The 24666-nt window shown below is 53.1% G+C and overlaps 1 protein-coding gene across 8 annotated transcripts in view; it reads left to right on the top strand.

Moving 5' to 3' along the window:
* PTK2B (protein tyrosine kinase 2 beta) overlaps positions 1-24666 on the top strand; it is a 117379-nt gene that overhangs the window by 91026 nt on the left and 1687 nt on the right. For 2 of the 8 annotated variants that reach the window (XM_031692544.2, XM_072952740.1), the window contains 22 exons: positions 184-258; positions 989-1090; positions 1760-1877; positions 2441-2480; positions 2916-2962; positions 3828-3878; positions 4351-4448; positions 5186-5270; positions 5473-5573; positions 5836-5951; positions 7635-7735; positions 7917-8006; positions 8802-9006; positions 12333-12441; positions 13706-13771; positions 15010-15135; positions 19527-19673; positions 20564-20599; positions 20984-21008; positions 22431-22477; positions 23155-23292; positions 23538-23618. In XM_031692544.2, the coding sequence (XP_031548404.1) occupies positions 184-258; positions 989-1090; positions 1760-1877; positions 2441-2480; positions 2916-2962; positions 3828-3878; positions 4351-4448; positions 5186-5270; positions 5473-5573; positions 5836-5951; positions 7635-7735; positions 7917-8006; positions 8802-9006; positions 12333-12441; positions 13706-13771; positions 15010-15135; positions 19527-19673; positions 20564-20599; positions 20984-21008; positions 22431-22477; positions 23155-23292; positions 23538-23618 (2004 nt within the window). Of the gene's footprint in view, positions 1-183; positions 259-988; positions 1091-1759; positions 1878-2440; positions 2481-2915; positions 2963-3827; positions 3879-4350; positions 4449-5185; positions 5271-5472; positions 5574-5835; positions 5952-7634; positions 7736-7916; positions 8007-8801; positions 9007-12332; positions 12442-13705; positions 13772-15009; positions 15136-19526; positions 19674-20563; positions 20600-20983; positions 21015-22430; positions 22478-23154; positions 23293-23537; positions 23619-24666 lie in introns of all 8 variants that reach the window. The other 6 variants (XM_031692543.2, XM_072952739.1, XM_031692547.2 and 3 more) reach the window with 4 other exon arrangements.

Genomic DNA, 24666 nt, shown 5'->3' with positions numbered 1-24666 from the left:
AGGGGGTGGGCAGAGCTAGCAGGGTGTTGGGAGCAGGTCATCTGCATGGCAGCGGGTTAGGATGGAAGGAGCTGGAGGGCCCAGGAGACAGTGGCCTGTGTCTAGCTTAGCGAGCTGTTTTCAAACTTCTGAAATATGGGTGGGTAGAGCTGGGGCAACAGCCCAACTCTCCTTTTATTCCAGCAAGGATGGAACATTACTGTGGACCTGGTCATCGGCCCTAAAGGCATCCGCCAGCTGACAAGTCAAGATGCCAAGGTACAGAGACAGGGGTGGAGGTGGGGGCAGGCCGCACCCAGCCCTGGGCAGAGCGGCCTTTCCCTTTCTGCTACCTCTACCCTCACCTGATCCATCAGTTCTTCCTGCCCTTTGCTGAGGGCAAAGAGGCCCTCGGTATGGGTTGCTGCAGAGAGAGTGTTTGGGATAACGGCGTGGGGCAGACGGTCCTTTACATCCCTGGGACTATCCCCTGCCCAGAGGAGGGGGCCGGGGGCGCTCAGGAGGAGAAGAGAGAAGGACATTACTACTGCTCTTCTGACTCAGATGAAAGGGTTACTCTTTCAATGGCAAAATGGGGTTAATCATGTCCCTAGGAGACCTGGGTCCAGTCCGGGCCCTACCACCAACTTGGCATATGACCTTGGGCAAGTCCTGGCTCTCTCTAGACTTATTTTTTCTTCTACCAGAGGCTTGGGCAAGATGATCCTTCTAATCTTTTATTCACCCTCACCCTCCCACTTTTTTTTAATGGAAATACTAGGAATTGAACCCACGACCTTATGCGTACCAAGCATGTGCTCTACCACTCAGATACACTCACCTCCTTGATCCTTCTCATCTTAAACTTCTTTGATTCTCTCTTCATCCCCTGAGACACTCCCAGTCCCCAGTTCTTCCTGGCGCCCCACTTCCAGTCCCGTACTGATCAACCTGCACAGCCTGATCCCAGGAGTGGGATGGTCTGAAGGGCCCCTCTCCATTCCCACAGCCCACCTGCCTGGCCGAGTTCAAGCAGATCAAGTCCATCAGGTGCCTCCCGCTGGAGGAGGGTCAGGCGGTGCTGCAGCTGGGCATCGAAGGTGCCCCCCAGGTGAGCATCTGTGGGCCCCTGGAAGCTCTCAAACAACAGGGTACAGCTGCGAGTTGTGAGTTCCTGCTCAGGCCAGCCTGGCCAGGGCTTCCTTGGCTTCTGAGATCTTGTTAAGAAAACAGCACCTAATTCTTAGACAAGGTAGCAGATGATGATATGTTAAGGAAAATATGTCACGAGGTTAAGTTAGTTTTTAAAACGTCAGGGAAAAAGTTGGAGGTGTTTCTGAGGGGAGGGGAGAACAGAAAGCAAGGTACTGATCAGAGGTCTAACTTTGAGCAAGTGAACAATGACTCAGAATCAAGACCTCAGGGACCGGGGGCTTTCTGTGGGTGTAAGAGTCAGAGAGACCTCAGGCTGCAAACAGATTGTCTCTCCTTTCATTTGTCTGCCCCTAACCCCGCTCCCTCTCTCCTCCCTTTTCTCAGTTTCTGCTCTTGCGTGCTGAGCCCCTACAAGGCATGTGTCAGACCTGAAACTGGTCCTCCTAGAGTGCAGGGTGGTCAGTTGAGAGGGGCGATGAGAGTGCCCCCTGGTGGCGATGGGGAAGGCAAGCCGAGCTCCAGGAGAAGGGCTGATGGCGCCCCGCAGGGGGTGGGTGCCAGTCCTGTGGGGTAGACTCTAGCCAAGGCTCTGGGGTCTCACCCTTGGCTGGTCTCTTCTCTGCAGTCCTTGTCCATCAAAACCTCCTCTCTGGCAGAGGCCGAGAACATGGCTGACCTCGTAGACGGTTATTGCCGGCTGCAGGGAGCGCACAAAGGCTCTCTCATCATTCGTCCAAAGAAAGGTTCGTTTCTGCTCGAAGGTAAACTGGCCCGGCAGGGCAGAGAGTGGCCCAGCGGAGCCAATCCCCGCCCCCCAGCAGAAGCTAAACCACATGACCGATGTGTAAGCTTTGCCAGTAGGGGGCGGGGGAGGGGCGCACCCAGCCCTGCTGGCCCCTCCCTGTGGTCTCACCCTGGGTCCTCAACCACCGGCCTTGGCCTCGCTGGCCCAGGGGGGCATGGGTGCCGGCTTCTGGACGCGGAGCATTTGTAGCCCTGGGCAGATCAAAGCTATTGCTCGAATGTGGCTGGTCCCTCCTAAGTGTGTGTGCGTGTGTTTGGGGATGGAATCAGAAAGCAGGGGGAGGAGGCTGGAACATGTCGACAGTGGCAGGAGCAAGCCTGAGTTTCTAGAGGATTCCAATTCAAGCCAAAGGCCCACCCACCTTCCACACCGACTTTCAGAGGATGCAGAAGGGTGGGAGGGGTCTTCCTTGGGTTGGCTCCTAGGAGCGGTAAGGTCACTCGTCCATCCAGGACCCTGTGTCCCTGGCTCCAGCTGCCCCTCTTCCTCCCCTCTCCCCAGATGGTGAGAAGCGGAACAGCCTGCCCCAGATCCCCGTGCTGTGAGTACGAACAGAAGGTGGGAGGCAGGGAACTAGGGACCCCGTGCTCAGCCTGTGTCTTCCCAGAGGAAGAAGTCAGGACAAACAGGGAGCCTTCTCTACCATGCTGTCCAGTTTCCGGGCCCCAGGGGAAAATGCTGGAACCCCAGCCTTCCACAAGTGGCGATTTTTGTCAGTAAATTTCTCCCAGCAAATTCGTGCAGGCACATTCCTGTGTCCTGATGCCACCTGGAGCATCGCTGCTGCCCCCTCCCTGCTGCCCCCTGGTGGCCTGGGTCATGCTCCCCGATTATTGCCATCAAGACAGGCAGGCCAGAGACAGAGAACTGGTGGCCCTACAGGGAGGGCAGGGGGGAGACAGGGGCCGAGGCTGCCCTGGGGAGCACTGCCAGGCTCTGGGCTCACTTAGCTCTGCCCTCTCATCTCCTCCTACAGAAACCTGGAGGCCCAGCGGTCCCACCTCTCAGAAAGCTGCAGCATCGGTAAGCCTGCCCATCTGCCGCCCTCTGCCTGGGCCCGGGGCCTCTCTTCTACCTGCTCTTGTGACACCATCAAGGATTCCCTCAGAGTTACAGAAAAATGAACTTCCCCTGTGACTACTCCGTGATGGCTTCAGTACCCTTCATTGTGATAACTGGCACGTGTTGGGTAGTTAGTACAGGATACCGTGTTTGTCTTGGTCGTGCTCCGTAACAAAATGCCACAGGCTCAGGCTGGGGGCTTAGACAGCAGACTGATTGCTCACAGCCCTAGAGGCTGGAAATCTACGACCAGGGGGCCAGCGTGGTCTGGTCCTGGTGAGGACTCCCTTCCTGGCTTGCAGGTGGCCACCTTCTCTGTGCCCTCACATGGTGGAGTTCTTTCTCTCTTCGTCTTCTTACAAGGGCACTGATCCCACCATGGGGCCCCACCCTCATGACCTCATCTAAACTTAGTCACCTCCCAAAGGCCTGGCCTCTTAATGCCCTCACACTGGGGGACAGGAGGGGAGAGGGGACAAAGACATTCAGTCCATGAAAGTATTAAATACATAATAAGTATTATTTTATTTAATCTTTACATGCCCCCCAAGCATTCATCTCGCAGAAAGGAAAACTAAAACTAAGGGAGACCAGCTTGCCCTAAGTGACAACCAGGTAGCAGCAGGTGGACTCAAGTCGAGGTCCCTGGGCTCTGTGGTCATTCTGAAACCTGGGACGGGAGCCAGGTGCTCACCTGGTCCCTCCCCACGCCCCTCCTGGCGATGTCAGCTTGGTTCCACTGGCCAGCACAGGGAACCCCACACCTGGTTCCGGGCGGTGCCCCTGAGGCATCTTGCCCACGGAGGGTCCCCTTCTGTCATTCCAGAATCAGACATCTACGCAGAGATTCCTGATGAGACCCTGCGAAGACCGGGAGGTAGATCCCTGGCCCCCCAGCGTCAGCCCCATCCAGGACCCTGGGAAGAGACATTTGGGGACACGTGACACCACAGGGGGACTTTCTGTCCTTCCTTTGTCCTCCCCCACGTGTGTCTCAGACAGGGACAAAACTGAGTGAGGCAGCTTTGATTTTGAAAGTGGAGATCATGGTTTTTGCCCCCACACCATTGACCCTTTGTGTGCCTGTAGTGTTGGTGGGGGTCCTAAGATCACGGACATGGGGCCCAGTCTTCAGAGGGAACAGAGCAATGGCTCTTCCCTGGGTCTGAGACAATGGAAACTTCTAGACCCCCTTTCCCAGCCCAGCCCCTGGATCCTGGCTGAGGTGTCATTGGAGGGGTCCAGTAATGCCTGGGCAGGAGGGGAGCAGAGCCTGGAGATGCTCAGATTCCCAGGGGTGCCAGCCGGTTTGTGCACTCAGGGACTGTCTGCTTTCTCCCCGTGTGCAGGCTCACAGTACGGCATCACCCGGGAGGATGTGGTACTGAGTCGTATCCTCGGAGAAGGCTTTTTTGGGGAGGTCTATGAAGGTGTCTACACAAATCACGTGAGTTCCAGCCCCTCCCCCCAACACCCCTCTTCGGCGGAACTAGAGAGGAGCTCGAATACTCCAGGGTTGGAGGCAGCCACCGTGGTGTGTGGATGTCGGCCCACTGGCCCTCTGCTGTATTTATGAAATACCCAGGGAGTGATGCAAACAAGAGTACTTCCCAAGGGGGCAGCCCTAGCAGAGGCCCAGACGGAGGCGGCGCCTGGAGAGGGGAGACTGGCTCTCGGTGGGAGGCGTGATGAGATGCAGTGTGAGAAGAGCAAGGTGGGGTCTGAGGCCGCCGATGGAGCAGGATGAGACTTGCCCTTTGGAGAAAGGGCGGAGCTGAAGGAAAGGGGCAGCAAAAATGGAAAAAACCAAGGATAAAGAGAGAGAGAGCCCTGGACGCCTCTCTGATGACAGCCTTGCACGTGCTCCACACATGCCACTAACTCTGGGCAGATCGCGAGGCACCTTGGCCTCAGTGTCCCCATCTGATGGCCAGGGGTTCGAGGGATCTGATCTTGAACGTTCTTCCAGTCCTGACTTACCTGATCAAGAAGAGGGTGGGGAGGGAAGGAAGAGAAGAGACCAGGAGGAGAGCAGGCTCGGCAGAGACCCAGACACCCAGGCGTCACCTGTCTCCCCTCAGCTGGTGGCCAGGCTCGTGGGAAGACTGTGGGGACACCAGGAAGGGGACATTTTTGTCTGGGGCACCAGGCAGGACTGAGGCCCTGGACACACTCTTGTTGCAGAAAGGGGAGAAAATCAACGTGGCTGTGAAGACCTGCAAGAAAGACTGCACCCTGGACAACAAGGAGAAGTTCATGAGCGAGGCAGGTGGGCATCCCCGAGGACCCCCGCGCCTGGAGCTGGAGACGGTCCAGAGCCCAGCCCGGAGGGGTCTGGGCAGGGGCGGTGCCAGCTCCCCCAGCAGCGGGGGTGGGGGTCGCACTCCGGCTTCACCCGGCTGGGTCAGCAAAGCACGAGTCTCGCCTTGGACCTTAGAGGTGCTCGGGCCCGCCCTCTTGCCCGCCCTCAGTGATCATGAGGAACCTGGACCACCCGCATATCGTGAAGCTGATCGGCATCATCGAGGAGGAGCCCACCTGGATCATCATGGAGCTGTACCCCTACGGGGAGGTGAGCTGGGGGGCGGGGGGAACCCGTGCGAGGACAGCTGGGCCACCGGGGAGCAGGGCCTCGTGGGCGGTGGCGGGGATGCCAGCTGAAACACTCCCAAGACCATTTGTAGAGGAAGTTGCTGGACCTTGCCAGCCTGGGTGTGCCCTCCCTGCACCACCACCCCCAGGGAAGGCCTTGCAGCCTGGCACCCCCACCCCCACCCTCCAGGCTCCACCCCGAGGCTGGGCGGTGTCCTCATGGCATCTTCCCCTTCCCGCAGCTGGGCCACTACCTGGAGCGGAACAAGAATGCCCTGAAGGTGCTCACCCTGGTCCTGTACTCGCTGCAGATCTGCAAGGCCATGGCCTACCTGGAGAGCATCAACTGTGTCCACAGGTGGGGCTGGGGAGGCACCTGGCCAGGGTGGGGTAGAGCAGGGCTCTGGAGTTGTACAGACCGGTGTTGAAGGCCTGGCTCTAGTCTCGCCTATGTGATAACTTGAGCGCCTTCTCTGAACCCTTCCCTCCTCTGAAAAGTGGAATAGCGATCAGTCCCGCCCAGGATTGCTATTAGAGAAAACCTGAAGTCCGAGGTGTCTGGCTGTAACTCAGTGCATCCTAGCCCGCGTCCCAGAAATCCCTTCCCTGCTTGCTCTCCCCTTGTTCTCCTCCAGCAAGCCCACTTGGAGGCACTCAGCCAGGCAGGAGAGACTGGGCTAGGACAGTGCTGGGACCATCCTGGGGTCCGGCCCTTCCAGCCCGAGTGACTGGCACTGCCCCAGTTCCCAGCACCTTCAGGCTGCCAAGTCCAATCCTGCCTCTGTAGAGCTGGTCTCTTCTCCACCTGGCTTTCTTCCCATTCCCTCAAAGGAGGTTCCCGCCACAGGGGACATGGTCCTCTGGAGGAGACAGTGGGGATGCTCTCAGAGCACTGGGGTGAGCAGGTGAATTCTTCAGTCCAACACAATCAGCATCAGATATGTGGCCTTGCGGGTGACACCACGCAAAGCAATGTTGAGGGATATAAAACTCATTCACTCACTCATGCAACAAGTATTATGGAACCCTTACCGTGTGCCTCCAGGCATTGTCCTAGGCTCTGGGGTAAAGTTATAATCAAAACAGACAAAAATCCCTTTCCTTGTGGAATTCATCTTCTAACACAAGGGTAAATAGTCATGGGGCAAAGGTGGTGAGGTAGTAGATTTGCTTCCTTTGTTTGTGTGAAGTTGTGCTTTGAAGTCATCTTTTCAACAAGAAAGACAGATGGTAGGGTGTGGAGCCTGCGTGGGAGAAACAAGAGATGAGCCAGTTTGGGGTTAGAAGCGATGCTGGCAACATGAGGTAAACTGAGTCAGCGAGTTCTCTCCAGTGGGGTGGGGGGGTGGCGGGTGAGAGCTCAGCTCTAGGCTGACCCCTGTTCCCACCGGCCAGCTGCCGGGCATGTACCTCCAGCTCTCGGTGCCTGGTCTCCTCCTCCGTACTGGGGGTTCTGAGGGTCTCTGGGTCACAGCTCGGGTGTGTGAAGCCTTTGGACGGTCCTGGCTATCCCAGGGCTCCGTCGAAGCTGGCGGTGAACGGCTACTGCTTGGCCATCGCAAAGTGTGCCCAGTCCTAGGGAGCCGCGGGACGAGGGGGTGTTCACTGTGACCAGGAAAGTGGCTGAGGGTCTCCCCTGAAAAGTCAGCAAGGTGACGGCATCCCCAGCAGAGGGGACAATGCAGGCAACAGGGCCAGTGCCTGGAGGACGTCCTGGGAACTGGGAACATGCTTTACGGCAGGGACATGGAAGGAGTGGGAGGGAGGTGGCAGATGAGGCTCAGCAGGGAGATGGAAGGAGACGACAGGCCGTGTGTGTGGCGGAGTTGCCCGGCCGCCGCCAAGGCTCCCGCCTGAGCTGAGCCCCAGCAGGACGACTCAGTGGGTCAGGGAAGGGCTGACCGACAGAAGCTGCCGTTCCGCTCCTGAGGCCGGGTCCCTGAAGCGCTCTTCTCCTTTGTCTCTCTGTCCATCTGTCTGTCTGTGTGTCCCTCTGAAGCATTCTGAACCTTCTCATCTTGTCTTTGCCTCCTTCTTCCAGGGACATCGCTGTCCGGAACATCCTGGTGGCCTCCCCCGAGTGTGTGAAGCTGGGGGACTTTGGCCTTTCCCGGTACATTGAGGACGAGGAGTATTACAAAGGTGAGGTGGCAGTGGTGTCATGGCATTGTCCCTGGGGGTGGTCACTGAAACCAAAATCCCCTCAAGAGGCTGCTATTGAGTAAGCCCAGGCCAACAGTCTCTGGAGAGAAGGCTGTATTTCTGGATAAATCTGGCTCTTTCTTCTTTAAATAACTTCTGTAAACCTGTTGTCCACCCCAAGCCTCTGTGACGCGTCTCCCCATCAAATGGATGTCCCCCGAGTCCATTAACTTCCGCCGCTTCACGACAGCCAGCGACGTCTGGATGTTTGGTGAGTGGACTTTCCGGCAGGCGTGGAAAAGGGTTCTAATCCTCACCTCTGTGGCCAGACTGAGGGGCACAGGGGGAAAGGGTCTGGACCCCCACCCCTGGCTTGCAAAGATTCTATCTTTCTGCAGCCACTGAGAAGTCCCAGAAGTGAGCGGTGGGTTGGGGGTGACACAGGCTGAATGCCAGCCTGGGCAGGATGAGTTAATCTTCCCAGAAAAGGCTCTTGAGATGAGTGTGTCCACCAGCCCAGGGGACTAAGGTGGGGACAGAGGTGAGCAAAACCAGGTGATGGACAGACAGCCACTTACAGAGCACACAGCCAAGTAGATTCTCCCATTCGGGTCTCCATGGCCGGGCTAGTAAAGGCTTATTATTATTATTCCCATTTTCCAGATAAGGAAACTGAGGCTCAGGCGAGTCAGGGGCTTGCCTGTGATCACATGGCAGCATTGGCTCTAGGCTTTGAAGCCCAGCTTTCTGATGGAAGGCACTGGTGGTCCCAATGACGTGCCTTTGACTGTCTCCTCCTCATTCCACAGAATCCCCACAGCTCCCTGTGGAAGGGGCTTTGGTGGGGGGCGGCTTAGTTTGCGGACAGATGCAGGTGACCGGTCCTTTGGTGGACCACCATGGTGGGCAAGCCTGCCGGGATGCTCTAGGGGGAGCGGGGGAACGCAGCGCGGTCCCGGTAGGGGCAGAGTGCTGACTGCACAGTTGTTCCCGGGCAAGGAGGGCTGGCCTCTCCAGGCGCAAGGCCGCCCAGCCCGGGCCCTGAGCCCTCCCCCTCCGCCCTCAGCCGTGTGCATGTGGGAGATCCTGAGCTTTGGGAAGCAGCCCTTCTTTTGGCTGGAGAACAAGGATGTCATCGGGGTGCTCGAGAAGGGGGACCGGCTGCCCAAGCCCGACCTCTGCCCGCCTGTTCTCTACACCCTCATGACCCGCTGCTGGGACTACGACCCCAGTGAGCGACCCCGCTTCACCGAGCTCGTGTGCAGCCTCAGGTGAGCATGGAGGTGGGTGGGGGCTGCGGGCACAGGGACCCCTGAGAGCAAGTTTCCCCTTCAGCAGCGCTTAGGGGTTTGCAGCATATTTTCCTAAACAAAATGCAGCCGATGTCCTTGTCCCCACCCATGGATGAGAGAATTCAGGCTCAGAGTTGGTGAGTGGCCCAAGGCAGGGGCAGGTGAGGCTGGGACTCGCACGGGAACCCCCTCTGACCGACACAGAGCCTTGTGTCCAGGCAGAGTCAGCCCATCCTCCCAGCAGAAGGTGCCGCACGTGCGTTACAGAGGCCAGCGCTGTGTCAGAGACAGGAGGTCAAACCCAAGTTCGCTGTCAGGCATGAACACGAGACACAGCAAGCCAGGGTCAGCTTCCCCATCGCTGCCTCTCCTAACCCTGAGCACAGGGCGTGCTCCTAGGATGTGCCCAGAAAATGTATTTTGGTTTTGAACCCAAAGACTGAATCAAACTTTCACTGAAGTGCCCACGCCCTTTGCTGTGGTTAGCGGTGCACCTTACAGGCACCTGGCATGAACGTGGAACCTACTTTCCCGGCAGCACCCCTGTGCCTCTCTTCTGCCTTTGATTGCTCCCGCAGACATCAGGGAAAGGGGTGATTTTTGACTGTGAAAACAGTGACCCAGGGGTCACCTTGTTACTGAGGCCAAGCTCATACTGCTCGCCCCACGACAGGCCAATAAATCAAAAGACGAGTTGCTGGGACAAGGAACAGCAACTTTATTCAGAAAGCCAGCAGACCCAGAAGATGGGGGACTGTGTCCCAAAGAGCTGTCTTCCCCCAGTTGGAATGCAGGCTTGTTTTATACTAAAAGGGAGGGAGTAGAGTCAAACATTTCCTGGCTCTGGTCCGACTCCAGAGGGGCTGTGTTAATTTCTTCCTGCCTGCAGTCATTCACATGTGGGCGTGGTCAGGATGTTTCCCATGAGCTAAACAGAGGTATTTTAGCCTAACGCTGATTACCTGGGAGGCAGGGTTCCCAGAGATGGGCTGTTATGTACAATTTAAGCTTACAGGCAGCATCCCTTTAGTGATTAACAAACAATAGGATACAAGGGTTAAATAAAAGAAACAGATCTAATATAGAGTCAGATTTGTTCTTCCCTATTACAACCTCTGCCTTCTGAATGGAGCGTTGGGGCCTGAGTGTGTGATCCTTCTCAGGTGTCCAAAAGCCATTATCCCCTGGGTGCCAGGAAGTCCTGGGTGAAGGGTGCCTTTCAGAGGGTCTCTCTGTTTCCTTGGTGGCCGGCCTGCCACCAGCTTCCACTTGGGTGGTCTGACTTCTTTGCGTCCTTTGGGGCAGGAGTCAGCAAACGTTTTCTGTACAGAGCCAGGCAGTAAGTATTTGGGGCTTTGCAAGCTGCACGGTCTCTGTTGAAACCGCTCATCTCTGCTGTAGTTCAGAAGCAGCCGAAGACGGCGCGTAAATGAGTGGGTGTAGCTGGGTTTCAACGAAACGTTATTTGTGGACACTGAAATTTGAATTTCATATAATTTTCACTTGTCATTTTTAATTTTTTCAATCATTAACACATGTGAAAAACATATTTCGTTTGGGACCATACGGAAGTAGGTAGGGGGACTGGGTTTGGCCCGTGGGCTGTTTGCTGGCTCCTACTTTAGGGAATCTAGTACTGTAATTCACACGAAATTCTGCAACTTTAGACACTGTACTCAGCATGCTGGCACTTTTTTTAGAGAAAGAAGATGCTCCTGGAAACTACCTTGTGGGGAGGCACCCAAGGGGGAGGCTGGGAACCCCCGACCTGGGCAGGGGGAGTACCACTGCACTTGTTTGTGGACAGGGCTCCAGCTTAGACGGCCTCTCTGTTCCTGCCTGTCCCTTCATTGACACTGCTGATTGATTCTGGACTCATCTGTTGGTCCCTTATGAGGGATATTTGAGAAGCCGAAGGGTTCCAGGAGAAAAGTGTTTGAAAGGCGTAACTTGAGAGGGCAAAAGCTCTGGGGTGATGGGGTCTTAATTTGTTCTGGGGCTTGAGAAGCATGGGGAGCTGTGCCAGGGTGCCTGTCCCTGGGCTGAGTCACCTCTCCCCATGTGTCTCAGATGACCCCGATGACCTCAGGAGACCTCCCTCTGGCCACAGCCTCACAGCCCATTAGAGCTAAGAAAGGATTTGATGAGTGTTTCCCAATCTTTTGGGGGTAAGAAGAACCTTTTTAATGTCAAATTTTGAGAATTCCTCCATGTAACAATATACTTTTAGAATCCATTGATTGACAAAACGTAGTAAGCCATATAATGAATTTTTTTATTATACACAGCAGAATGTGTATACATCTGAAAACACAATTCCAAATATTATATATTTAATAGTACTGTTGAAAATGATTAAAGAAGATAATTTAGGTGATAACAAACTTTATTTAACTCTGTGGAGCAGCATCTCCCTTCCCAAGGGTCCAGAACTGCAAAGTGGGGCAGAAGGCAGGACGTATTTATAAGATAAAAAGTAAAGAACAAGGAAGAGAAAAACAGAGAATAAATAAGAAGCAGGAAGTAAGTAGACGGCCCCGCGTTGGCCTGGTGTTTGGATTGGCTGACTGATGGTACTTGGTTTTTGATTAAGCAGAGCATTTAGAAGGATACAAAAGTTACCTATGTGTTGGTTTGCTGGTGTGACTCCCCAGGCAGGAGCAGCTCCATCCTGGGCCTAGAAATTTACTTCAGTAGCACATAATATTTGTCTACAGACAGTGCTTGGTACCCATGTGAACGTGTGGATTCATAGACCCCCTGCAATCATTCCTGTCCTCCGAGGCCTGTGATTCCCAGGTTGGGAACCACTGGACTGGGGATAAAACAGGCGAGAAGCATGCACTTAGCTAACCTGGCAGGGAAGGCACAGCCCCCTCCCACGAGCACCCACCAGGAATGCAGAGGTGGGAGGTTTAATGAGAAATAGGAGATGGAGAACACTGGCCTTGGCCATGAAGTTGTCCGGGACGTCAGAAATCTCTGGGAGATCAGCGCCAGTCACAGGGACGGGGGGTAAGAGGCGTGGGGAGGTGGGCGGGAGACACCCGCTTCCACTGTCTGGTGTGGCTGGGACTGGTTCCTCACGCACTTTTTCCCACCCTAGATCCGTTCCTGTGATCCTCTCAGCCTTGGGGCGGGGGCGGCCATGGGTCTGTATTCCAGCCTGTCTCAGCGGGCTCTCCCCACTGCCCTGTGCAGGGGACACAGAAATGGGATCTGGGCTTCGGTGGCATGCAGGCAGGAGCCCCCAGCAGCGTTCTGACTTTGTTTCTCTCTCCCTGTCTGACCTGACTCCTGGGCAGTGACATTTATCAGATGGAAAAGGACATCGCTATAGAGCAAGAGAGGAACGCTCGCTACCGACCTCCCAAAATCTTGGAGCCCGCAGCCTTCCAGGAACCCCCACCCAAGGTGAGCCCAGCCCTGGCCTCTTTGGCCCCGTGAGTCACAGCAGAGCTGGGTCCCTGTCTGGCCCATTCCAGGCCTGAGCAGGTAACTCCTCTCACAAGACAGGTAGGACGCGCCCTGCGGTCCTCTCAGCCCCTCAACCCAACCATCCATCAGCACTGAGCCCAGCCCCCAGCACATCAGCAGATGGAATCTGAGACAGCGAGACAGCCGACACCCTGTGGGTCTGCCGGAGCAGGGAATCACTTGGACATGTTTCCCGCCAGAGGCTGAAGCACTTTTCTTTTTGGTGTTTTTAGAGCCAAATTAGACCCCCCTGGGGGCACACAGTAGGGAGCATTCTTAGGTTCCTTAGGTCCAGCCTCTGTCTCGACGCCCTTCATGACATCACCGCCCCTCTGCCCCGCTATTAGGTGGGTGGGTCACGAGGGACCACGCCTGTAGCAGTCAGCTCGGGCTGCCGTGTAAGGCACTGCATACCAGGTGGCTTCAACAACAGTGTGGAGGCAGGGCAGTTCAAGGTCAAGGTGCTGGCAAACTCAGTGTCTGGTGCGGACTCTCTTCCTGGCCTGAAGATGGCCACCTTCTCAGATGTCCTTACACCTTGGGGAGGGTGAGACCTCTGGTGTCTATTATTATTATTATTATCATTTTAAGGACTCTAATCCTATCACAGGGGCCCCACCCTCGTTACCTCATCTAACCCTTATTACCTCCCCAAGGCCCCACCTCCAAATACCCTCATACTTGGGGTTAAGATTTCAACATCTGAATTTGAGGAGGGGCACAGGCGACCAGTCCATAGCAGCCCCGTCAGTCCGGGGCCTATTTTCACTGTCCCCCTTGCCTGCAGCACCCTGCACCTTCCCTCAGTCAGGGCCCAGCTCAGTTTTCGTCTCCTCCGTGAAGCTGCCATGAGTCCCTAAGCCTTCCGTGAGCTCCGTCTGGATGTCTGCGGCTCTTGACCGCTGACTTGGCAGGTGCTCCCACATCCAGTGAGGCTGCACGTGCAGAGATCAGTAACCCCCGCCCCAATTAGCCATGGCCCCCAGAAGGGCAGAGAGGCTGGCCTCTTTGTACCTTCCTCTCACTTGGCAGTAATGGGTGCTCAGTAAGTGGACGCAGATGGATTTAATGATAACTTTGTCCTTCATCTTCTTCATCCTGAATAAGCCTGACGTGTCTCCTACCCGATATTCTCCTTGGTGAACTACGCTCACTCAAGGAGAGAGACAGGGACTGACTCATCTCTGTGTTCTGTCTCCAGCCCAGCCGACCAAAGTACAGGCCCCCTCCACAAACCAACCTTCTGGCACCCAAGCTGCAGTTCCAGGTAAACATGTAACCAGAGGGCTGGGAAGGTTCCGGGCCAGTTCTCGTCTCGTTCCGACTTGAAATTCCATTCTCGTGCCTTTGAGGAGCAGCAGTCACCTGCTTGGGTGATGGAGATGGATGCATTGGCTCTTCTTTGGTACCCAGGAAAGAATTCAAACTCAGAATGCCCAGACATCAAAAGAATCAAATTGCAATGCTACCAGGTTGTCCTCAGCTAAGACGTGCCTTACACACCTGTCCGCGGTGTTTGCTGCTCCGTGTGCCTCTCTACAGTGACCTCGCATCCCCAGAGCCTCCTTGGCCCCCTCCCCTGAGCAGAGCCTTCTGAAAAGGGGTCCCAGGCAGTTGGGGACAGTTGATGTTCCCTAGAGACTGAAGTTGCTCCCTGGGGTTCCCTGCAGAATCCCTGGCTGGTACCTGGGTGGCCAGTGGAGAGAGAGCCGGGCTCTACCTGAGCTTCCCCTACCTCCATCATTACCAACCATGGGACCTTCCCCGGCTATAGGTCCCTGTCTTAGAGGATCTCTGTGCTGTGTCTCTCTGTTGCATCTCAGTCATAAGGAGCTCGGACCCCCTCGTTTCTTCCCTTACCTCCCTCAGCTCAGAGTCCCTGCTCAATCATAGAAACAATATCTGTTTATTTGGTGCTCCTTTATTTCTGTCCCATGGCCATTATATTTATCAAGAAACTGCTCCAGGGCCAGAACAAGCCTAACCAGGAACAGATAAACCCTCTTCATGTGAAAAAAAAGAAACCTTGATGCAGAAGATAGAAGCAATGTCCCGAAAAAGAAACATACTCTTTTGTGATGTTTAAAATACTGGGTTTTTTTTCAAACCCACATAACCTATGGGTTAATCACATCTGTCAGTTTGTAACATGATTTTGAAATAACAACTGAAGAGTCCTGAGGAAGGAGACATGTCCTCAGTGGGTCAGTAATGTGCATGGACCCATGTTCTGCACAGCATCATGGGAGGGCTATTAGATGAAGGAGGCCACGGTGTCTGCGCTGACGTCTAGCCAAGAGCCGTGTATGTCGATCGCTCCGCCATGTCTCCCAAACGGGGCCAGTGAAATGCCCACACTTTGTCCTTTGTCAGCTCCTGGAGAGCAAGTCCTGTTTCTCCCATGGTGCTTGTGTATTGTTTCTTTGTGCTCATGTTTGTAGCAGCTAATCGTTCACCTTCTTGCCTTGTCCCTGTGCCTGGTGCTTCTTTGCTTCTCCTGAATAGGTCCCTGAGGGTCTGTGTGCCAGCTCACCTACGCTCACCAGCCCTATGGAGTATCCATCTCCCGTAAACTCGCTGCACACCCCACCTCTCCACCGGCACAATGTCTTCAAGCGCCACAGCATGCGGGTAAGAGGGCTTTGCATGCTGGGTCCCAGCCAGGACCAAGGAGGCTTCTGGAGGGAGGTGCTGGGGACACTGGGAGCCCCACATCCTCAGGCCCAGGAGGTGCCCTCCATACCTCTAGGCACCAGTCAGGCCACCTCGGGGCTCTGTGACTCCCTCTCCTTTGCAAACACATCAGAGGCTGGGGGGCAGGGCCAGGCTCTGCTCTTGAGGACATCAGCTGGACCCAGACCCGCTCCATCCTATGCTAATGCTGCAGCGAATGATGTAAAACGCTCCCCCCTTTTCCTCAGCCCTGGTGGAAGCGTGGAATCTCATGAGCAGAGGGCAGCCAAGCCCGATGAGGCCAGAAAATGAAAGGTGCTGGAGTTCTGCCCTGCTCTGCCCTCCCTGCCTGGTTGTTGCAGTTGCTCAGTCTCTCCTCAGTCCAAGGAAGGGATTCCTCGTGGCCGCCGCTCCTGCTGCTTTGTGAAAGTTGCCGCTGCACTGGGAGGAGCTGGGAGGCTAGTGTGGGGCAAAGCCACACCCTCCCCAGTCCCCTTTGTTGCCAACTATCCATGATGAGGCCCTAAGTATTTCTTGGACTAGCTTCTAATTGTCAAATTATGTTAAAAAAAAAAAAACCACCTGTGTTTGTCACTTGTCACTTGCCACCACCCATCATCTCCTCCAATTCAGAGAGCCCCTGCGGTCATTGCCATGAACACTTGGTATATTTTACTGAGTCTTGATAAGTGACAGAACAGACTAAAACCCTTATTACTGTGGCTCTATCTCTGTATCCACGCATGAAATTCTGGGCTCAGGATACAGGTCTCAAAAAATTAGGGGAAAACTACATTTCGATTATAGATTTGCAAAATGTAGGAAAGTATGTTGATATAGTTTATGCTGTTATTCTTAATTTAGTAAAATTTTGAAATGACTAAGATAACTTAGAATTCTTGGCAGTGAGATCTCTCATGGAATACATTTTCCCCTGTCCTAGCTCATTTTTCCCCTTTCACATTAATGTAACCAATGTGTATCTTAGTATATACTTAATAATAATGAAACTACATTTTTTAAGCATGCACTATCATTTAGGCAGGGTTCAGTTCCTCCACTTTCCTGCCCTTGACTCTTTGTTCGTGATTAATTGAGTTTCAGTGAGTTTGCCTTTAAAATGCGTCCTTTCAGAAAGAAGGTATTTCGCATGTTTGAGGGGCGGTACTGCCTTTGTCTAATCCTTGCTTCACCGTAAGGACTTTGTTCAGTTCCACAAAGACAGGCTGTGCAGCAGGGATAAAAAGACCTTTTGTGTCAGAGGTTTAGAAGTATTTGCCGTAAGGAAAGTCTGCCTAAAAGAACATAATGAGCATTTCTTAAAATAAGCAAAAAAAAAAGTTAAAAAAATAAACTCCATTTTATGGTATACATTAGAAACATTGAGAAAGCCTCTTGCAGGTAGAATGCTGAAAAGGTATAATAGGCCCCCTGTAAAGCATTTAAGAAAAATCAGAGATGGTTCTCCCACAAAAAGAATTTTTCAAGCTGACTAACTCTATTGCCTGACTCATATGAGAATCTGTGGGATTCCACACCAGAGTCAGGATGGCAGAAATCTCCCTCCTGAAGACCTCACAAATGAGATTTAAAAGAATAGTAAAATTCAATGAACAGTATCCCTTTCAAGGGACAATTGGGGGTGCTGTCCTCGGTGCTGAAGGGAGAACTGCTTTTAGTGAGCTTACTATCGGCCAGAGGAACAGGGCAGGTGTGTGCTTACCTGTAATGCAAGCCTGAAAACTCTGAGTGGCACACAGAGGTACAGAAAAAGTGCAGTGGGAGTTCAGAGGGAAAAATCATCTCCTTCCAGCTTCCTTTTTTGCAGCTGGTCCTCAAAGGATAGGGAAGATTAGGACAGGAAGAAACTGGGATGCAGGGGATAAAAGAGGCAGAGGCATCAGTAGGGGCCAAGATTGAGTGATGGGAAACCACAAGACAAGTGTGGAAGCTGTTTGTCTAGAATGAGGAAGGGTGCATGTGGAGGCAGAAATAAGACTGGAAGGATGGGGTATAGCCAGTTTATGGAAGCTGTCACAGCTAACAATAACTTTTTTTTAACATATATGTATTTTTTTATTCTGATGGAGGTACTGGGGATTGAACCCAGGACCTCATGCATGCTAAGCAAACACTCTACCACAGAGCTATACCCCCTGCCCCCAAGAGTTGTTTTAAAACACCACAAGGACCTGATTCCTCTTAAAAGTGACCAGCCGTGTAAGTATTCATTTCCTGATAAGAATACTGGAGCTACATTTCAGACAAGTAGCCCTAACGAGATCCAGTTTTTAACATCTCATTTGTTCCTTGAGTTCTACTGTAAAATTGGAAGACATAGAAACACATCTTCCAATACATGTTAAAACAGTTGGTAAGATGGCGATCAGCCCTGGGGCATACTAGACATTTGAGTGGTGAGATTCTTCTTCCAACACTTACAGAGCTACCTAGTGTTTTCCTGAGCCTCACAACTCCTGCCAGTATCTGCTCTAAGCCTTCCTTAGTCCAGGCATTTTTCTTCTCCCTGGTGATTCCTAGCTCTATATTCAGGATGTTTGACACTTAGTTCCTATTTGTCACTATTTGTCAATAGCCTGTACCATTATGTTGGCAGGTGTTGGCATTTAACTGGAGATATTTACAGCTTTAAAATTCCTCATTTGGGGGGCATCAACCTCTGTGAAGTAAATCTTATTTTTTTTAAACAATTCTATGATTATAAAATACTCTAACATTCTGAAATCTGTTTTCTTAAAATAAAATCTAACTAGTGGTTCTCAACTCCGAAGGAACATTTGGTGACGTCTGGAGACATTTTTGTTACAGCTGAGGTGGTGCTATAGGCATCGAGTGGGTGGAGTTGCTGTGAGCATCCTACAACGTACGGGGAATCTTTCCCCAATAATGAATTATCTGGCCCCAAATGTTAGTGCTGCGGTTGAGAAACCCCAGTCTACTGTTGTTTACTTAGCCCCCATGAAAACAGGGACATTACGTATGTAACCATTACTGCCCCCTCAGCGCCCACCCCGATGCCTGCCACGTAGCTGCTGCTTAAAAAATAGTTGTTGAATAGAGTAACGAACGAGGAATATTTCAGCAAGAAATCAAACTTATGAGGAGACATTTTGTTAGAAATTGAAAGCAGTAGTAGAAATGGAAAGAACCGAGGAAGAACACACCAGTGTAACTACATTTAAACTGTGTTGATATAGTCAAGTGTGTTTTAGGGAGTTTAATGAGGATCATCTTTTTTAGAGGCTTGGCAGAGATTATGTCTTGCTAAAGTAGACTGAAAATAATTTTTAGCATTTTACTCACGTGACCTGTACGCACACTGGCGAGTTCCAAAGGAAGGATCTGGGCGGTTTGCTGACTTGGATGTCATAGTAAGGTCACCTGCCCCTGGCAAATTCCACCCCAGGCTTTATGCAATGAAAAAATGCCAGTAACACACATACGTCCAGGAGACCTAGGTGATCGTGGGCCACAGGAAAAAAGCAAAACAGTTTAAAGAGACTGAGCAGATAATTATGTAAATGCATCCTGGGGATGACTGGGGGAAGAGAAGTACTAAGGAAGAAATGCAGCACCTTCTGTTTAAAAAATAGCAGGTGAAACTGGAAATAGGTCCAAAGCCCCACAAATGAGTTAAAACAGGGTTAGATTAATAAGGCTGGGAGAGGAAGCATTTATTGTGTACCAATAGATCCCTATTTCTGTAAATTTCGTTCTTCTCTTTATCTCTTAGCCCATGCATTTCTTTTAAGCTTTGGTGAAACCACTCAAGCTACTTTCTTAATCAAGAGTAACTTGCTTTACTAAGCAGGCACGATCAGATGGGTGTATACTGTTGCTCCCTATCTCAGGCTCTGCCCCGCCAAGGACAGCTTTGGGGTCCTGTCCACATCTGCTCCTCAAAGCTTGCAGACCTGCTGCCACTGTCTTAGGTCTAGCGCCCAAGGCTTCCCAGGGGGCTGGCTTTGCGTTTCTGAACTTACTAAGTGACAGCAACCACGACAAATGCCAACTGAGAAGATAATATTAGGACAGTAATCTGAAAATAAAACGGTAGTCACGGATCACGTGATCATTTGCATACAGTGCATGTTAAACTGCGTGCCCTGGGGTGTGGTGTTTCACTGACCCACAGGCATGTGCTTGCGGCTGACGAACCCAGTGGTAACTGCCTCGATGGCTGCAGATTTCAGAGCAACTTTACAAGGAAAAAGCAGCTGGTGAGGCCAAGACTTGTGGCTCCCGCAAAGCACTTCAGAGGGTGTTCCCTCCTGGGTGTGGGGGCTGGGCTCACTGTGTCCTCCCCTGTCTCCCCACTGTCCTCTCAGGAGGAGGACTTCATCCGACCCAGCAGCCGAGAGGAGGCCCAGCAGCTGTGGGAGGCCGAGAGGGTCAAGATGCGGCAGATCCTGGACAAGCAGCAGAAGCAGATGGTGGAAGATTACCAGTGGCTGAGGCAGGAGGAGAAATCCTTGGTGAGCGGCCGCTGAGCCCTGGGTGGGAAGAGTCACCATTCCCTGCGGCGCTGCTGGACACATTTTGATAACCGCGTGTGGACTGAAAAAAATGCACAACCTAGAAGTTGAGAATTATGTTTTATTTTGAGGACAAAACTGAGGACTTAACCCCAGAAGACAGCAGCCTCCCAGATCACTCTGAGGGACTGTTCCAAAGAAGTCAAGGGGGAGCCAGAATCTATAGGAGTTTTGCAACAGAAAGCAGGTAGTTGGAACACAAAAAGATCACTGTTAATTTAAAGAAAACTAGACATCTCAAGTTAATGAATTTAGCGCTTTTCTATTTTTTTTTCTTTTTGGAAGTACAGTCAGTTACACTGTGTCAGTTTCTGATGTACAGCACAATGCCCCTGTCATGCATATACAGACATATTCGTTTTCATATTCTTTTTCATTAAAGGTTATTACAAGACATTGAACAGAGTTCCCTGTGCTACACAGAAGAAACTTTTTTCAAAATCTGTTTTTATCTATAGTGGCCAACATTTGTAAATCTCTGTGTATGGGAAGATGCTAGAGTCTGGGCTCACTGAGATCATTCCTTTGGTCTGCACCCCAGCTATCCAGGACCAGTCTCCTGCTCTTCTCCATCCTGAATCCTCTCAAGGTGCCCAGTGGGGGCTGGCTGCAGTGGTTGCTGGCTTGATGGCCGCAACATCCTTTGTTTACTGATACAGCAGGTGACATTTTTCGTCCACACTTGCTTGCATGGGAGAGATGGCCACACCATTTGTCACTTTGTGTCCCCTTTTGCCTCCCCAGCTGACTAGAGTGAACCCTCACCATGCATCCTTGGGGGTTTTAATTCTAGAATCTTAAGTCCTTTGCTTTGGTTTCCTCCTCTGCAGGACCCTATGGTTTACATGAACGATAAGTCTCCGCTGGTAAGTCACCAGGAGGCCTCTGCCTTAGAGTGAAGGCCTGGGGCTGGGGCGCTGGTGGTCAGTGGAACCCCAGCTCCAGGCCCGCCCATCTCTTCCTTTCTGCCTCTCACCTTGGGAGCACAACTTTTCCCCTTCACTCTGATTTCCGGGAGGCCCCTTTCTGGAGCTCACATTAGATCTACATCCTGAGTGCCACCTCCCTCTGCTGCTGGGCCCTTAGCCTCTGAGAAAGGAGGGTTCCCTCCCCCAGGCCCCCCTGCAGCTATGATCTCTAAACCCCTAAATGGATACTTGAGGGGGTGAGGAACAGGGCAAGGGGGCAAGGGGGGGGTCCCCAGCATCCCAGAATCGTATCAGTGATGTGTCCTCTTTCCTTCCTTCCAGACCCCGGAGAAGGAGGCGGGCTACAGTAAGTGTGAGCATCCTTCCTCTTGGCGGGAGTTTCCGCTTGACATCTTGCGTGCTGCCGCCACCCTTGCCCGCTGCAGAGAGCAGTGCAGTGTGCTTGCAATTTGTAGAAACATCTGCCCAGTTTGAGTCCAGAGTGTGCAGAGCAGCACCTTTGGGGAGCTGATATCTACCCCTCCGCTTGGGCTGCGGCCCCTGCTCTCCCTGCCTGGCACCAGATCCCACCTCTCTCAGACCCCTTTTCAGTGTACCTCCTTCCTGCATTTACTTGGAGGAGCTGGTGATTCTCCCTGCCTCTGTTGGTGGCTCTTTGCAGAGGCAAATAAAGTCACTCCGCTCACCTCTCCCAGTTACTGCTCCTCCTTCCAGTCCCCAGGGATGGAAGAGAAAGAAGGCGGGGCCTGTTGAGCCCGCAGGGTCTTTCCTGTAGCCTCTGCTGAGGCAAGGGGGTGAGGAGCTAGCAGGGAGCCAGCTCCTCCTCATTGTCCTAGAGGTGTAGGGCTGACGAGAACGGTGATGGTGATGATTACATTGGCAGTAACCAATGACAATGACAAGAGTCACAGAAAACTTGACATCAGCCAAGTACCAGCCCAAGTTGCTTAAAAATATCAACTCGTTTAATCCCACAGCAATCCTATAAGAAGTACAATTTAATATGATGCCCATTTTACAAAGGACAAGGAACCAGCACAGAAAGGTTAAATAACTTACCCAAAGTCACAAGGCTAGTCATTAGCAGAGCTTGAATTTGAGCTCAGGCAGCCTGGCTCCTCCAGGGTTCTTTCTGAGTGAACCCTCCTATTTGACAGATGAAAATTAAGGCCCAGAGAGTGCAGTGAGCTGCCCCTGGCCACGCAGCTCCCTGGTGGCCGAAGGAGAGTAGAAGCAGGTCTCTCACTTTGACTTTGGGCTCACGCTTCCAGCAGCTCCACAGGGCTTGTGTGTGTCTTTGCTTATCAAAGTGAGGCGTGAATAGCATGGTTCTTCAGCCGTTTCACTTCCTTTACCCCCAAATAGTCAAAGCGGACAATAGGGAAGCCTCAAATCTACTGCATCCGCTGCTGCTGCACCAGAGTGGGGCTCCAAGCCACCTGCTGCCTGCAGAGCGGGGTTCTCCCTCCTGACTGTCAAGGTCAGGGTGTCAGGGCCCCGTGTGCAGCAGCCCAGTGGCTGGAACATCTATCATCACTCTGTCTCTGCTGTGACTTTGGCTTTTTCTGTCTGTGAAATGGACAGTACTTGTCCCTGACTACAGAGGACCAGGGGGACCAGAGGTGATTTTCCTGCCATCTTCCGGGAATTCAGGTTTAATTTCCTCATGGTAGTTGTGGAGAGAGGCTTGGCTTGGTTACCAGCAGGTACGAGGGGAGGGGTCGGGGTGCTGAGAATACCCCCCACTGACTGTCCCTCCCTGTTGCAGCGGAGTTCACGGGCCCCCCACAGAAGCCGCCGCGGCTGGGTGCGCAGGTACGTGTTGGCCCTGCCGAAGCTGGTAATGGACTTGAATCAGGGCCCCACAAGACTGGAGGCCTGGACAATGAAGACTTCAGAGGTCCTCAGAAATAATCCAATCCTGTGTCCTTGTCATATAGCTGAGGCCCAGAGAGGGGAAGTGCCTGATCTAAGGCCACACAGCTAATTCATAAAAAAGCAAGGGGAGGACCAGTCTCCTGTCTCCTGTTCCGCCCCAGCCTGACCTAGAGGAAAGCTCACTGGTCCAGCCCTAGGCACAGGAGGTGTGGACTCTCCAGCTGCCCCTGGGCTCCCTGCCCCCACATCGTTCTTACGGTAGCTGGCATGGCGATGGTTTTCCTCACTCTGGAATGTGGGTCTCAGCCTTGGCTGCCCCTTAAAATCATCTGAGGAGCTTTGAAACCACCTGGCTCCCATGCCTAGGTGATGGTTCGGCCACCAGTATTTTTTTAAGACTCCCAGGCAGACTCTAATGTGAGAACCACTGCCCTCGAAACGGAAGGGAGGGACACACCTCTAGGACAAGGTGCTATTTCGGAGAAGAGATTTTTTCAAATTGGGCTGGTGGCCGAGTTGGCACCAGGAATGCCTGCCCAGGAAAGAATGGTAGTGACCGCCTGACTGGCCACCCTGCCCTCCGGCATCTGCTGCTCTTCTCCCCTCCCCCACAGTCCATCCAGCCCACAGCCAATCTGGACCGAACTGACGACCTGGTGTACCTCAACGTCATGGAGCTGGTCCGGGCCGTGCTCGACCTCAAGAACGAGCTCTGCCAGCTGCCTCCCGAGGGCTACGTGGTGGTGGTGAAGGTGAGAGGCGGGATGGGGCTGCAGACGGGGAGGCGGAGCTGCCCAGCCCAGCCCCAGAGGAGGAACGGGGAGGGGCCAGCAGGTGCCTTTCCACAGAAGACCCCCTTACAGCAAGGTGACCACAGGGAATTTAGTCCCAGGTAGCCTCAGGAGGCAGGCACCCTCCCAGAAGGGCTCTTCCCAAGGGAGATGTGGCTTTCTCAGAAAGCAAAGGGTGGCAGTCACCCTGCCCCTTTCTCTCCCAGAACGTGGGCCTGACCCTGCGGAAGCTGATCGGGAGCGTGGATGACCTCCTGCCCTCCTTGCCTTCGTCTTCACGGACAGAGGTGAGTGTCCTCGTCCAGTCGGTGCCATCAGCTGTCACATCCCCCCTTCACCTGCCCCAGCTGTGTGTCACACAGGAGACTCAGGAGGGCACCACCTGGCAGCCTCATCTCTGCAGCTGAGGCTTCAGCAGGTGGCCCTTGCCCGCATTACCTGAGTAGGTGCCACATGGGGACGGAGCTGGCACCCAGCGACCCCGCCGGCTTTCTAGGGCGAATTTCTTAGTTTAGGTCTCAGATTAGTTGCAGTGACTTCTTACTGCTTGGGGCCATGCACAGGAGGACACACCCTCCCCTTCCCCCCTCTTGTGAACCTTTATCTAGTCACCCACCATACTAAGGTCAAAGTGAGCGTATCACGGAAATAGCGGTTGTTTCTCCGATTGATCATGTGATCTGATTTTCTTTATTCAAATAGAAACAATCACTGAAAGCCAAAAGGGAGCCTTAGTGCTCTGGCTTGAGATGGTGCCCGTGGTCGGCAGAATAATGCCTCCTCCCCTCGCCCCCCGCCACCAAAGACGTCTGCGTCCTAATCCTCAGGACCTGTGGCTCTGCCACCTGACATGGCAAACAGGGACTTTGCAAATGTGATTAAGTTAAGGATCTTGAGATTATTCAGGTGGGTCCAATGCAGTCTTAAGAGTCCCTGGAGGAGAGGGGCAGAGGTAAGGTCTTTCACAAGTCAGAGAAGGAGATGTGGTGATGGAAGCAGAGGTTGGAATGATGCCGTTGCTGGAAGGATGCACAAGCCGAGGAAGGCAGCAGCCTTTAGAAGCCGGAAAAGGCAGGGGATGGGTTCTCCCCTAGATCCCGTGGGAGGCACGCAGCCCAGCCATCGCCTTGTCCCATGGGCCGCACTCCAGACTTCCACCCTCCAGAACTGTTAAAGAATAAATCTGTGCTGCTTTAAGCCACTGCGTTTGTGGTGTCTTGTTCCTGCAGAATTGGAAGCTGAGGCCATGCCTCTGAACGTCTGTAGGTTTTCCACCTGGAAACCAGCCTTCAGCCCCAGCAGGACCCCACAGCCCCTGCCAGGCTCTAGCTGGAC

Source organism: Vicugna pacos, chromosome 31, assembly GCF_048564905.1.
Source record: "Vicugna pacos chromosome 31, VicPac4, whole genome shotgun sequence".
Taxonomy (NCBI): domain Eukaryota; kingdom Metazoa; phylum Chordata; class Mammalia; order Artiodactyla; family Camelidae; genus Vicugna; species Vicugna pacos.
Note: the sequence above shows the minus strand (reverse complement) of the source record. Positions and strands in the feature narration are given on the sequence as shown.